This window comes from Mesoplodon bidens (genome assembly GCF_964165515.1).
Source record: "Mesoplodon bidens genome assembly, chromosome: 2".
Taxonomy (NCBI): Eukaryota; Metazoa; Chordata; class Mammalia; order Artiodactyla; family Ziphiidae; genus Mesoplodon; species Mesoplodon bidens.
Window position 1 is genome coordinate 138,579,940 of NC_138177.1, and position 15,424 is coordinate 138,595,363.

The window sequence follows — 15,424 nt, forward strand, 5'->3', positions numbered from 1 at the left end:
AGCCTGCTTGGTGGGCAGCAGTGCAAAAAAAGAGTAAAACAAAAGAGGCAGAAAAATAGCTGATGTCAGGGCTTCCCTGGTGGCGCAGTGGTTGAGAGTCCGCCTGGCAATGCAGGGGATACGGGTTCGTGCCCCGGTCTGGGAAGATCCCACATGCCACGGAGCGGCTGGGCCCGTGAGCCATGGCTGCTGAGCCTGCGCGTCTGGAGCCTGTGCTCCGCAACGGGAGAGGCCACAACAGTGAGAGGCCCGCGTACCGCAAAAAAAAAAAAAAAAAAAAAAATAGCTGATGTCAGGTAGGGGCTGAAAGTACAGTACTTGTTAGGGGACTTGGTGACACCCACTGGGGACCACCAGAAATCTCCAGGGAAACTTTACAGAGGAGGGGAGCAGAAAACCCTGTCATCTTTGGTGGGGTAAACCTGAGAAGCATATTTATAGGTTGAGGAAGAAATCAAGACTCAAGAGGGTTAAAAAGCCTGCCCAGTGTGCAGTAGAGGTAGGCTATGAATAAAGAAGAACTTAGGGGAAAAAATGCCTTCCAACGTTCCACCTTCACCTCATTTTCTCATTTATGGATTCATTTTAAACCTACTATGACCACCTAAACCCTAACGGTAGCACACTGGAATAGTACACTTTACATCTTTGAGAATCCCTTCTTATTGAATGCCTGCCATGCAATCAGATTTTTCTGTATGGAGTCTTCCTCTTTGAGTTGTCTTTTTGGAATGTTAATTCCAATATTGAGGGATGAGGGATTCAGAACCTCAGGGGTGGGGGAAGCATCACGACCTCTCAGGCAGAACTGGAAACAGATGAAGCGAGGCTGAGTGGTACGTGTGCCCTGGTGCCACGCTTCTGCCTTTGTGGCCTTGCCTGGCTCTGTGACTTACTAGCTGTGTGACCTTAACACAAGTTCCGTACCCCTCTGTGCCTCATTTTCTCATCTGTAGGAGGGGCTGGTGACAGCAGCGTCCTCCTGGGGTTCGGGAGGACGTGAAGTAACCACGCTCAGGAGAGTACCTGGGACAGTCAGCATTCCACCGTATCGCTGACATCACTGCTTCTGGGGATTCCTCAAAACATCGACAAGAACTGTGGTTTGCGGGTTTGGTTTTCTAAAGTCGTTTAAGACCGCTTTAGACGGGTTTAGTACATTTTGGTACTAAACCCACTATAACACGTGAGAACAAGAAAGACATAAAATAGCTTAGCCCCTAGGACATGTCTTAATAAAGGACATGGAAGGCTTTTCTATCCCAAGCTCTGGGTTATTAAGGGAAAATGTAACAGCATAATAACTAATATTTGCAGAGGGCATTACCCGTTATAAAGAACTTGCACATACCTAATCCAGCTTAATCCTCTCAGTGCCTGAAAGAGGAAGGATTTATTATCTGCCTCTGACAGGTGATGAGACAGAGCCTCGGAGACACTGAGCAATTTGCCCAGGACCACCCAGCTCGAAAGTGGCAGAACTGCAGCAGTCCGAGGGTGGCTGCCACAGGGCTCCCCAACTGCCTGCTGCCACAGGAGCGGGTCCAGTTTCATTATAGGGTGGGTGCATGCCCACCTGCCCGCTTGCGCAGAAGGGATAGAAAGGCCTCTAGTCTGGCGTGTCCCTGCAGCGGAGAAGCAGAGCCGTTTAGAAGGCTTTGCGGCAGAAGAACAGAGGGATCGGACCCCACGCCACCACTTCCTAGCTGAGAAGCCTTGATGATGTCCCTTATCCTCTCCATGCCTCAGTGTCCTCATCAGAATATAGGGCCAATAGTCGATGGCACGAGCATGAGGCTTGAATGACACGGCATACGCAGAGGGACTGCTCTCACCCCAGAGTGCCTGGCACGTGGAGATGCTCAACTGCCTTCCCATGCGTGGGTGCTGAACCAACCCTGCCTGACATCTGGCCCTTGGTACCCTGCCTAGCAGCTCTCCCTTGTAGAGCATGGAGATTGTATTTTACGGAAAGGAAGACGAGAGGGAATAGGACTTGCCTTTGCAGCAGTGAATCTTGGAGGATTGTCAAAGGAAGTCAAGAGGCTAGTCTGACATTCACCTCTGTGCAGGAGGCTGCTCCGGAGCCCAGGCACTCCCATTATCAGAGGCTGCGGCCACCAGTTACCTTGCGTCTACACCTTGCAACCCCAGATGCTCCTTCATCCATCACTGGCCCTTGTCTGGTATCCAGTCCTCCTTCCCCCACCACCTCCCGCCGAAGGGGCCTCCTTGTTAATAAGCCAGTTTGTTCAGATCCTGAAAACTATCTGATTCTGGCCCCTTTTATCCCAAACACCATCCATCCATCAACTGCCTGCTCCACATGCTTGGTTAGGAAAATGGGAATGGGAGAGAGAGACAAATAATAGATGAAACTTCTTAGCTGCTATCTCTAAAGAAATAGAATGGATAAATAGATCCGTCACACATGTATCATGCCACTGGACAGCCAAGTCCATTTGTGAAAAAGAGGTTAGGATGGGAGGATTTATCTCACGTTTAAAGTTGCTAATATAGAAGGGAAACATATTTTTCTTTCTCTCTCCCAGAGGAGTGCAGAAAACTCCTGGGCTATGAATGCAGAATTTTTAACTCAATTTGATGGGCTTTCCTTCACTAAGGTGGAAACGGTGGGCTCTCTCTTAAACGTATACAGTCTCTAAGAGTAGCATGGGCTGCCCTCTGATGTACCAGGAAGGTTGTAGGACCCGGGAGTCCTGTAAAAACGTCTTCCATGGAGTTGTCTCTCACGAGTTCCTACGTACTCTGTGCAAAGACTGTTTCAGAGCCTTTGCCTCTAGCACAGAGGGGCCAGAGAGAGAACAGCATCCTTTTACTGGGAAACTCCTAGGTGTTTAAAGTGCTATGCTAGGTACTGAGGCTCCGAAAGTAAATCTGAGTCCCCATCTGCCCTGCAAGGTGTTACTGGGTGGGGGAGACTATAGTGACAGAATAAGTTGCCTACAGTGATAGGGTATGGAAAATGCTCCGTATCAGAGAGTAGCACCTGATGAAGTATGGGGCAGAGGAGGGGTCAGGGTTGGCTTTCTGGGTGAATGGACACCTAATCCATACCCTGCAGAGTTCTGGTGAAGAGCTGGGAGAAGATGGGGGCTGGCAGGTGCGGGTGCTTCTCAGGTAGTGTGTACAAAGGCCTGGAGGGGACAAAAGACCTATTTGAGGGATTGAATTGGAAATAGTTCATTCATACAGCAAATATTTATTGAACCCCCTCCTAAGGCCAAATACTGTTCTAGATACTGGGGATCAAGCCATGAAAAAGCTTGCATATTAATGGGGGGGGGAGGCATACCAAGGAAAAAAATCTGTAATCTCAGGTAGTGATAATAAGTGCCATACCATAAAAAATAAATGAGGGTAAGGTCTTTAGAGTGGGATTATTTGAGCAGAGAGATGTGAATGAAACAAGGGAGTAATTCTTGGATGAACTCCTTTAGAGGATGAATATTTCAGGTGGAGGAGAAAGCAGGTGCAAAGGTCCTGAGGCATGAGAGTTTGGCATGTGTGAGGAATAGCAAAAAGGCTTCCATGGCTGGAACAGCATGGCTGTAGGAAGAGTAAATGGAAGGAAATGACGTCAGAGAGAGCTGAGAGCTAGGCATTCAGGGCTTTGTTGTCCTGTTAGGGAGGACAGGTTTTTAGTATATTGGCTCATAAAGTCTGCAGAGGGAAATAAAGATGGAGTGGTACATTGGTATCAGACCAGAGCAAACCTTGTGAATCCAGGTTAAGATTCTTGTGCTTTAAAATAATGGCTGTGGAGTGGTGAAGCACCAGGAGCTCCCAAGGAGAGCAGGGACGCGGGTGGAAAGTGACCATCTGTGGAAATCTCCCCAGCACCACATACTGCTGCCCTCAGGAAAGGCCCAGTGACCAAACCAATGCCCCAAACCCAGCTCTCCCCAGCCTGAGGGGGACCAGCGACCACCCCCAGGAGCTGAGCAGTAATTACTTTCCACCCGCCTCGTGGTTTCCCACCTCTGGACTCTGCACATACTATTTCCTCTGCGATGTCCAGCCCCTTCTTCACCTTTGTCTGCTTTTTAAACTCCCACTCATTTCCTAGACTCTGCTGGCCTCGTCTCCTCTCCTATCCAGGCTGTCTTCCTTCTCCCCAGACTGGTTTCCTGCTGGTATGGGACCTGGGGCATGGTTCACAGGCCTCGTCCATCAGGCCAGGCAATCTTCCAGCGCTGGGACTGTGTCTGATTCATTCCTGGCCCCCCAGCACCCAGCCCAGGGCCCAGCACAGGGCTCCCCAGAGTGCTCACCCATTTCCCAAGCCAGCGGGTAGAAGCCCCAGTTTTCTTCACGGAGAAGCGTGCTTCTGCTAATCCATGTCACATACCTTTCCTCAAACAGTACCCGGTGGCTTCCCTCTGCAGTCTCTCATTTCTGCACTGTGGTTTTGAAGGCTACCCTTTCTCTCTGTCCATTTTCTTCACCCTAAAGGCATCTAGTTCAGAAGAGATTCATTGAGTGCTGAACTCTTTAGATCTTCCTCTATCTCAAAGCAGAAAAAAGGAAAAAAGCCTCTTCTTATTGCTTTTCATTCTGTCATTAATTTACTTTTCAAAAGACACCTTGTCAAGCTGAAGATTATATCTTTAAACCCTGTTTTTACATCCACTACCTATAAAACCGTAGATTATAGATCTCCTGAAAAGTCCTGAGGGAGAATACATTTGATGGGTTTTATGCCTTTTGCGTGGTGAGAGCCAGGCATCTTTGAAGAGGGAGAGGCGCTGATCTGGTAAAGGGTGACTGCTGCCGAAACTGCTACTGCCGCTGTATTGTCACTTCTAAAGCTGCTGGGGATGCAGCATCCTCAGAGGAGCGGGGCAGACACTGGCCTTGGTTCTGTGGCTCAGACAGTGGGAAGATGCCATTGCTTGGCTGGTTGTTTTGGCTCGCAGGTGATCCAGGCAATTGTTTAATCCCAACGTTCTCATCTCACATCTAAAGGACTGACTACACTTACTTCCTGATGAGCTTCCTGGCCTCTGGTTTCTTCCCTCTCCTCTGCGCCCCCCACACAAAATCCCTTCACTGCTGACAGCCCAGAGCAGAGGTGGAGGTGCACGTGCTTGATGGACTGCATTCACACCCTGGCCAACCTGCCAGCTCTGTGACCCACCAGGCTCAGCCTCGCAGAGACTCTGTTTCCTCATCTGTAAAATGGGACTCAGAAAACAAATCTTAGAGGTCCTTGTTAAGATTAGATAAAGTATGCAGATAACCCTTACTGTGGTGCCCTTTTGTCACACACCCCGTGAACGTGTAATGACTCCTCCGCTCTCAGGAATTCTCAGCCTTGGCTGCATTGGAATCGCCTGGGAAGCTTTTATTTATTTATTGAAGTATAGTTGATTTACAATGTTGTGTTAGTTTCAAGTATGCAGCAAAGTGATTCAGTTTTATATACGCACACACGCACATACACATATATTCTTTTTCAGATTCTTTTCCATTACAGGTTATTACAAGGTACTGAAGATAGTAAACTACTGATCTCTGGCTCTCATCTCCAGAAATTCGGATTGAATTGGTATGGGTTTCAGCCTCTGGACATCAGCGTTTTTAAAACCGCCCAGGTGATTCTCATGCTCAACCTAGGCTGAGAACTACCACTTTTAGATCAAGCTTGAATGTCCTCTTGTAAACTGTCCACTTGGCCTGGCCAATCCACCTCTCATCACTTCCTAGGATGTAACTACCGCTCCACAGTAAATAATGAATGGAAATTAATTATTCATGGAAATTAAAAGGTAAATTAACGACAGGATGAGAAGGAATATGGGAGTCTTTTTTCCTTCTTTCAGATAGATCTAAAGAGTTCAGAAACAAACTTCTAAACTATAAGCTTTAATTAATAATAGTAACAATAAGAGTGATGCTAATAATTTTGCATGTGACAGGTATTGTGCCAAGTATTTTATATAACTTATTTGATTCCCACTCCCTCTTCCAACACATATACACTTACATACACCCCTAATATTCTTTCTGAGGTTCAAACTTTGTGACATGCTGTTTTTCTATCTAAAGTTCTCTTCCCTCTCCGCCTACTTCAAAAATGCCTCAAGGTCTAGGTCAACCCCCATTCTGTACATTGAATACAGACAAAGAAAGGTAAATCTCTTTTCACCTGGCCTCCTTTGGCACTTATTTTGTGTGCCATGTATTTTGGCATTAACTCAGCAATTCACTTCCGGTGTCCCTAAAACTGCTTCTAATTGTTTCATGTGTGTGTGTGTGTGTGTGTGTGTTTATGTCTCATTATCACCTAAAAAAGATTGAGGATTCTGGAAGGATACGGAGTGTTGACTGATACACATATATCAGTCAACATATGTTTCTTATACCAACTGGAACTGCAGATTCCACCTTCAAAGAGCTCACAGTCTATAGCGGAAACCTATGGGTCAACAGAAAAGTCAGTGCAACACACACGTTCTCTCTTTGAGCCCTGATTGGAGTGCTGTGGGGACACTGAGGCAGGCTGATGTGACTAGTTCTCCCACAGGTGGGTCCGGGCACATGAACTGCTCGGCCCCCCAGATCCACATTCTACTCTGGGAGACTGACTAAAAGGGACCACATTTTTGAACTGACTCTTGAATTCATTCCCTCACTTCTTGCACAGATGCTTGTTAAATTCCCTCCAATTCAAGGCACAGCCCTCACCTCTGGGGATGCAGTGCTGAACCAGACAAAGCTGATCCCTGCCCTCAAGATTGCCGTCCATGGTGAGACAGGTCATAAATAGTCACAGGAGGTGTGGGACCCAATATGTAATTACTAATTATGAAGAAGGCAATGAAGGAAAAGAATAGTGTGCTGTGAGCCAATTATTAGTGTGCCAATTATTTAATTGGGAGAAAGGTGATATTTGTGATAAGAACTCAAGCAAACAAGAGAGATTAATTGAAGGAATGCGAGAATATGCTGAGTCCCAGTGAAGGAAAATTGAAGGAACTCAAGTCAATCTTTAATTTTTCTCCTTGTTTCAGTATGTCTGCTTATCTTACAAACTAATAATCGTTTTCTACAAATGAGCAAATATTGTTATCAGATAACTGAGATCGTTCTCATGGTACTTTGTTTTGTTGGCTACTGATAGTTTCAAGAGCGTCTGCCTGCCTTATGCCTCCACCATCCTATAAGTTCCTCTAAGACATGAATCGAGATGTCTTCTTTTTTTTCTTTCTTTTATTTATTTATTTTTTAGATGATCAAAGTACTACGAGCCATTAACACTCAACACCCAATTGTGACGGACTGAGTTTTGTGGGTAATAGAGCAGTTGGTTGTTGATGGCACGGCCTGGTCCAGGACAAAGAAAAAGTCCATGTTGATTGGCATCTTCTGTCAGCTGAGTGAAGTCGGTCGGTATCCAGTGGTCAGCTCAGGCAGTGACTTCCGCTGCCTCAGCTGCAGCCTGTGCCCAGAGCCCTCAGCATGCCTGGGTTTGCACTCTGTGGCCCGGACACGAGGTACCTCCGTTCTGGGGTGCAGGATTGTTACACTCTCTCCTCCTTTCCCGGGTGCCCGATTTGCAAGCAGACCATGAGCTCCAGCAGCCCCAGTGACCATCCGCCTTAGCTCCTGCATGGATAGTTTCCCAGGGCACAAGGAGGTTAGCATACAAGCGGCAGCTTGGATGGTTGAGTGAGGCCCATCCCACTGCCCTAGAGAGGTCTGCAATCTCTCCTTGGGGAAATGCCTCCATGTAGCCAACCCAGACCTCTGTGCTCACTGCCTTGCACTTAATTTGAAACTCTGGATGGAGTGAGAAGAGGCCACTGGGAGCCCATCTCATGAAATTGGAACCTGCCGTTCCACGGAAGATGGATAGCGGAGAGAGGCAGGGAGGCGCGCGTCTCTGGAAGAATAACGCTGAGCCAGTGGTGAGTGTGCAGACAGGGAACTCGCCCCAGCTGGAGCTTCACAAAGGCCAGCCAGACACCCCTAAGCAATTGACAAAGGATTAATCTCCAAAATTTACAAGCAGCTCATGCAGCTCAATAACAAAAAAACAAACAACCCAATCCATAAATGGGCAGAAGACCTAAATAGACATTTCTCCAAAGAAGGTATACAGACTGCCAACAAACACATGAAAGAATGCTCAACATCATTAATCATTAGAGAAATGCAAATCAAAACTACAATGAGGTATCACCTCACACCAGTCAGAATGGCCATCATCAAAAAATCTAGAAACAATAAATGCTGGAAAGGGTGTGGAGAAAAGGGAATCCTCTTGCACTGCTGGTGGGAATGTGAATGGGTACAGCCACTATGGAGAACAGTATGGAGGTTCCTTAAAAATCTACAAATAGAACTACCATATGACCCAGCAATCCCACTACTGGGCATATACCCTGAGAAAACCATAATGTAAAAAGAGTCATGTACCAAAATGTTCACTGCAGCTCTATTTACAATAGCCAGGACATGGAAACAACCTAAGTGTCCATCATCGGATGAATGGATAAAGAAAATGTGGCACATATATACAATGGAATATTACTCAGCCATAAAAAGAAACAAAATTGAGCTATTTGTAATGAGGTGGATGGACCTAGAGTCTGTCATACAGAGTGAAGTAAGTCAGAAAGAGAAAGACAAATACCATATGCTAACACATATATATGGAATTTAAGAAAAAAAAATGTCATGAAGAACCTAGGGGTAAGACAGGAATAAAGACACAGACCTACTAGAGAATGGACTTGAGGATATGGGGAGGGGGAAGGGTAAGCTGTGACAAAGTGAGAGGGTGGCATGGACATATATACTACCAAACGTAAAATAGATAGCTAGTGGGAAGCAGCGGCATAGCTCAGGGAGATCAGCTCGGTGCTTTGTGACCGCCTAGAGGGGTGGGATAGGGAGGGTGGGAGGGAGGGAGACGTAAGAGGGAAGAGCTATGGGATCATATGTATATGTATAACTGATTCACTTTGTTATAAAACAGAAACTAACACACTGTTGTAAAGCAATTATACTGCAATAAAGATGTTTAAGAAAAAAGGATAGCTGGGCTTTTAAATGAAGGTTTGCAAATCAACCCCACTCAGACTCCAACGATGGGGCCACAGTGGGTGACAGATTCTCTGCACAGAGTATCAGACCACATGCACATGCACTGGCCATGGGCTGTCTCTAGAAATCCAGTTTATACAAGCCCTCTAGCCTGGGGCTGCTGCCTCCTACTGACTCTGTGGCTTTGGACCATCCCATCTCCTCTCTCAGCCGGAGCTTTCACCTCTGTAAAGGAAAAGGCTGGACTGATCCAGTAGGGTTTTCCATCATTATTTTTTTCATTACTGTTTTTTTTTTCTTAAATGAAATCTTCTTATATGGGCCGCAGCATGGAAGTCAGATGAAAGTGAAGCTGTTCTATTTGAAGCTGGGTGTCTTATCAGGTTTGCCCTGCTCCTCTGGGGCAGCCCCTAGGAGACCCCAAGCTTCCTCAGATCTCAGTGTGAATATCATTGGATTAGATTATCTTCAAGTTCCTTCCAGCTCTGTCATTACACTCCCTGGTGGGGCAGCCACAGAAGGGTTCTCTATTTCTCTCACCTCTGTGGCTCGGTCCCTACAGGCAAAGATTTGCAGGGAAAATCCCTCGGAACCTACGACAGTGGGTCTCCATGGTGGCTGACTCCCCCACCTTAGATTTCCTTGCCAGACCGATCTCTGTCTGGCTGAAAGTTTAGTCTGATAGTCCCAAGGTCACCTGAGGTCCATACCCCTCGGGCATGGAACAAGGTTAATGGAACACCTGGGAGCTGGCTGACTGTAATCATGCAGGAGAAATGGGACTGTGAGGACAACCCAGCCCTCTGCGCCCTGCCACCCCCCTTGATCATTGACATTGTGTCCCCCTTCTCCAATGCCCATCATGCGTGCATATGACTCAGCATGGCCACCACCAAGCCCAGCACTGGATCTTTGGAGAGACATGTCTAGGTAGTCCACACTCCCTGTTCACTTTGCTCTATGCTGTGTGGACAGGGATCCAAGTAAGTCACTGGCTCTGAGGGCCCTTGACATGCTCTAATTCTAATTACCCAGGCAGAGCTCATGTCTGTCCCTTTAAGCCAGGTCAGCCCAATAACCAGGACCTGGGCCATACCCTCCCTCTCCACTCCCCAAAATGATAATCAGTGCAATCATCTCAGACTCTCTACCCCCATTCCCCAAATTTCCAGACTCTTAGGATGTCAATTAGTAGAAAGCAACAGTTAAGAGCTTGGGTCCTAACATCAGACCACCTGGGTCCAAATCCTGGCTTTGACACTCCCCAGCTAGATGACTCAGAGAGTTATCTCGCCTTCCTCCTGCCCCCGTGTCCTCCTCTGTGAATTGGGGAGATAATAGTATTGATATTTATCTCATCACGTTCTTGGGGGAATAAAGGAGTTCGTGCACATGAAGTGTTGCAATAGTGCCTGGTACAGAATTTGTTGTTCTTTCTGTTCATTGACCTTTGGTCCCTCTGGAAAGTTGCCTGGCCAATGAGGCAAATGGGGACTGAAACCCAGTCCAAACTTGGCTTGAAAAGTCAAGAAATCCCTGGGTCTGGAGCTGGGCAGTATCAACCCCGAGTGGTTTTCTTTGTTCCTCCCAATTTACCCACCTAACAGGCAGTTCCTTTTTTCAATTCACATGAGGAAACTGTACCAGGCTTGGCCCTGGTCATTGTTCTGCTTGGTTTTTGTTCTCTGCATACTCCTTCTTAAGGACTCTGGAATTCACTCACCATCCTGGCTCACCCCTTTCAGAATTCCTCCTACAGGATACCAGGCAGCTTTCTGGGACCCAATTTGTACTCCCTTCAGCTCACAAAGGAGGGATTTAGATGGGGCACCAACCCAGGACAGATATTCTACCAATAGGGCTCTATCTTCTTCTTACTGATTAGAATTGAGCTTGCCACACAAGTTAGCTAGTTTAACCCTGAACACAACCTGTGATGTAGGTACTGATATCATCCCCATATTACAGGGGATGCCCACCCAACATGCAAATTGGCAGCACTGGGATGTGAAGGCCTATTTGACACCAGAGCTATGCTATCCTGCTTCCCATTTAGAACGACTCTCCCAATGAGAAAATTGTAACCCACCGTCATCTCATTTTAAAACCAGGCTCCTACCCCATTTACACTGTGCTTCAGCAGTTTGTTATCCAGACTTCTTTTTTTCCTTTACATTTTCTTCACTGCAGTTGCCAAATGAGATTGATTTATACATTGATTTAGCCTATATTTTTGTCGTCATTCTATGTACCAAGTATGCATGGAAAATTGGAAGCTTAGGCATTAGAACATGCATAGAGATTCTTGGAGCTCAAAGGGAAACATGGATGAGAACGGCCCCAGAAAGAAGAACCAATTAACCAGTATCTCAGTAAGTTAGTGAAATAGCTGAGATTCACACCCAGGTCTCTAGACTTCTTCATCTTTAAGGGACATGGATTTCTAACCCTCGTTTGATAACCTTCTTTTCTGATACCAGTTGGTTTGTGCTGCAGCTTAATATGTTTAAACGTTGAAACATTAAGCTTTATGTTACTTGCCCCAACCTTGTTTATAGTCATGACTCCTTGTGCTATAATGACAACTTACTTATCCCTTGTAGTGGGTTGAATTGTGTCCCCCAAAAGATAGGTTGAAGTTCAAACTCCATTACCTGTGAATGTTACCTTATTTGGATATAGGATCTTTGCAGATAAACTCAAGTTAAGATGATGTCATGCTGGATTAGGATAGGTCCTAATCCAATGACTAGTATTTTTATAAGAGAGAAAACAGAGATGTAGAGTGGAGAACACCATGTGAAGACAGAGGCAGAGACTGGAATGGTGCAGCTACAAGCCAAGGAATGCCGGGCATTGCTGACTCATGCCAGAGGCTAGGAGAGAGAACAGATTCTCCCACAGAGCCTCCAGAAGAAAGCAACCTAGCCAGTACACCTGGATTTGGGATTTCTAATCTCCAAAGTGTGAGACAATAAATTTCCATTGCTTTAAACCACCCAGCTTTAGGAAATTTGTTATGGCAGCCCTAGGAAATGAATACATCCCTCCGGAAATGAATCCTGTTGTCCATATACACCTTGGTAAAAAAACAGTCATCATCTGAGAGGGCCCTAATGGCAAGGAGAAAGCATAAAAACCAGTAAATGTAGGGGGTCAGCCATAAAGCTCAGAATGTGGGTTCCTAGAGCAATGGGCAAGAGGGCATGGACCAGAGAGGCTGGGAACCCCAAAGGTCCTTTCTGTGCTGGCCCCTCTAAGCAAAGATAGGCTAGAACCTGAGTGAGGATACACGGGTCTTACCCTCTGACTCCATTTGCTCACAGGCAAGGCCATGGCGACCCAGGGGGCACTGACATGTGCAGCTGGTACCATCGAGGATGGGCTTCCCATTGTTGAAGCAGGGCCCACAACGGCAGGCATTGAATTCCATCAGGTACTGGTCCAAGGCTTGCTGCAGGTTCTGGCGCTTGGTCTCCAGAGGCCCCAGGTTCGTGTGCCTCAGTATCTCATAGATGGGCTGCAACTGTGGGCACAGAAAGAACAGAGGGCCTCTCCCTGGGCTCTGTCCAGCTTCCCAGAGCCCAAGAACTGGCCTTCAAGCTTCGGGAAGGCCTGCTGCATGCCAGGCACAGAGCCAGACACTCAACTTTATCCAGTTGTATTGGATCCTGAATCCCCCAACCCATGGGTGAAGAAGCAGAGGCTCAGAGTGTTTGAGTGACCAGCTCAGGACCACACAGTGGACCATGCTGAACACCAACCTACTTAACTTTGAAACCTGTGGTCCCAGAGGAAGACAAGAGCCCAGAAGCTATCTGTGCCAACTCTTCTACCTCCCTCCAGCACTTTTAGGAATCAGGAAGAGTATAAAGTATTTATATGTTTGTGTGTGTGTGTGTGTGTATCTTTTATTGTCAACCTTCATTTCAGGAATTAATAAAGTCATTAATGCAGTTGTGTTGCCACTGCTGAACACCGCCCCTAATGGTGTGAATGTGCTGTTTGCCTGTGTGTATTTGAGGGTGTTGGGGGGATGATGGTGGCGGAGTCATTCACATATGCCCATTCTAAGCAGGACTGCAGTCTAGGGTTTCTTAACCTTGGCACTATTGCATTTCCTGCTGGACAATTCTTTGTTGACAGGGGCAGGCTGGCCTGTGCATCGTAGGGTGTTTAGCAGCATCGCTGGCCTCTGCGCACTAGATGCCAGTAGTACCTTCTAGTCATGAAAACCAAAACTGTCTCCTGACATTGCCAGATGTCCCCTGGGGTGGGGGATGTGAGGGAGTCAACCCCTGGTTGGGAAGTAGTAGATGTAGCAAAGAGCATTGACTCTGGAGCTAGAAAATCTGGCTTCAGATCCCAGCTCTGTAACTTCTAGCTGTGTGATCTCTGTCCTGTTACAATGAAGCCTTCCTTCCTCATCTGTAAAGTGAGAACAATAGTCCTACACTCCAGGTTTACTGTGAGGATTAGAGTTGAGAGATGGGGAAGACCTGTCACATAGTCAAAGCTAAATAAACGCTGCTTGCTTCCCAGCTGTGTGGCCCAGAACTTGTAACTGCCCCCCACCCCCAAGCCTGAGCCCTGTTATCTATAAAATGGGAATAATAAACTATTTCTTAGAATTCACATGAGGATCTAAAGACGTAATGAGTGTGAGATAACACTGCAAAGAGGAAGAACAGTATAAAGTAAAGCACCATTTTTATTTGTTAGATGTGATGATAGTAAAAAAAAGCCTATATTTTTCAAATTGCATGTATATATGGTTATCTTCAGCATGCTTATAAAGCTATATATTTTAACACATAACCATAAAATGAACTCTCTTTTCCAGATCTCTCATTTTACAGGAGAGTAACCTGAGGCTCTGAGAGGGGAGGGATTTGCCAAGGTCACAGAGCCATTCAGAGATGGGACCGAGCCCCACTGGAGCAAACTCACTTCTCAAGAATCAGAGGTCAGTAGGGCACTTGCCATGCTTTGAATGGGTTCCTGGAGATGTGTACAGAAAGACCCGTGGCAAACAAACCTTGACCTGTGGCCAGGGGCTGTGCCTGAGGTCACCAGGCTGGTCGTGTCAGGACTGGCTGGGCCCCCAGCCAAGGGGAGAAGACCATTACTGGAAGTTCAGGGAATTTGGCCCCATTGTTAGGAAATCAGTACAGAAAGGGCTGCCCCGGTTAAAGATGACTCTTAGTTCCAGAGAAGGCCAGGACCATCGGGCAACTTCCCTTTGACCTTCCAGTGGAGGTCAGCACTCAGACCCCCATCTCTCCTTTCTCTTCCCCAAATCCTCATGAAGAGGATTGGGAAGGGCTGTGGAACTTAAAGAGGGAAGAGGGATGGAGAAATGATTCTTAAAATGTTAGAGCTTGAAAAGATATTGGCAACGGTCTTGTTCCCATTTTACAAATGAGAGGAAAGATTCAGAGAAGGCAAGTAGTGTGATATCAACACACTATAACATCACATATAACATATAGTAATATATACCATAACAGCATCATCACATAGCATGATTCCTATGTTCACTCAATCTAAGCACCTGCCATAAATAGGCACTGCTAAGCTCTGGAATAGGCAAATGAATAAGACTCCACTCTGAGCACCAGGTTCCAAATAACTACCTAACTGGCTTCCTCTCTGTGGCCATTGTCTGTCTGTCTGTCTGTCTGTCTGTCTGTCTGTCTCTCTCTCTGTCTCTCCTTCATCCTTCATACCTCTGTGAGCATTTTCCTTTCAAAGCACAGCTCTATCTGTGTCACTCCCCTGCTCTATGACCTGCCAACAGCCTCATGTTTTGAATCCAACCTTCCAGGGGGCATCATGGGTTGCGAAGAGATCATGAACGTTAGCATCAGTCAGTCTTGGTTCCAGTTGGGCTGTGCCATTTCCCAGCTCTGAGATTTGGCCAGCTAACTCAACCTCCACAAACCTGCTTCCTCACCTGACATTTACTAAGTACTCACTTCTCTCTCCCTAACCTTGGGATGTAACATTTTATTATGCCCATATTACAGAGCAGAAAACGGGAGCTCAGAAAATGAAGTAACTCATCCAAGGTCACACATCAAAAAGGTGGCTGACCCATGAGCCAAACTATATCTTTTTCACCCCATACCCAGGCTCTCCCAAAAGACAGAATTGGGTCTTCTCCAAATCACAAATGTCCGTCTTCCCCTTGTAAGTTTTGCTCAAGGCAAACAAAGATCTCACCTCTTGACCATGAAAGTTTATATGTTACTCCTGATAGCAATTTTACAGTTTTGCCCAAATCACTAATAGCTTGATGATAGCAATTTTTAGACCCTATGTGAATTACAGGTGCGTGAAAATGGTC

General features: G+C 46.5%; 1 protein-coding gene across 1 annotated transcript in view; it reads right to left on the reverse strand.

Annotated features, from left to right (window-relative positions):
• Positions 1–7,218: 7,218 nt before the first annotated feature.
• C8A (complement C8 alpha chain) overlaps positions 7,219–15,424 on the reverse strand; it is a 67,411-nt gene continuing 59,205 nt past the window's right edge. The window contains exons 10-11 of the mRNA XM_081225608.1: positions 12,379–12,601; positions 7,219–7,632 (exon numbers count right to left, since the gene is read on the reverse strand). Of these exons, the coding sequence (XP_081081734.1) occupies positions 7,481–7,632; positions 12,379–12,601 (375 nt within the window). The 3' untranslated portion in view covers positions 7,219–7,480. The remainder of the gene's footprint in view (positions 7,633–12,378; positions 12,602–15,424) is intronic.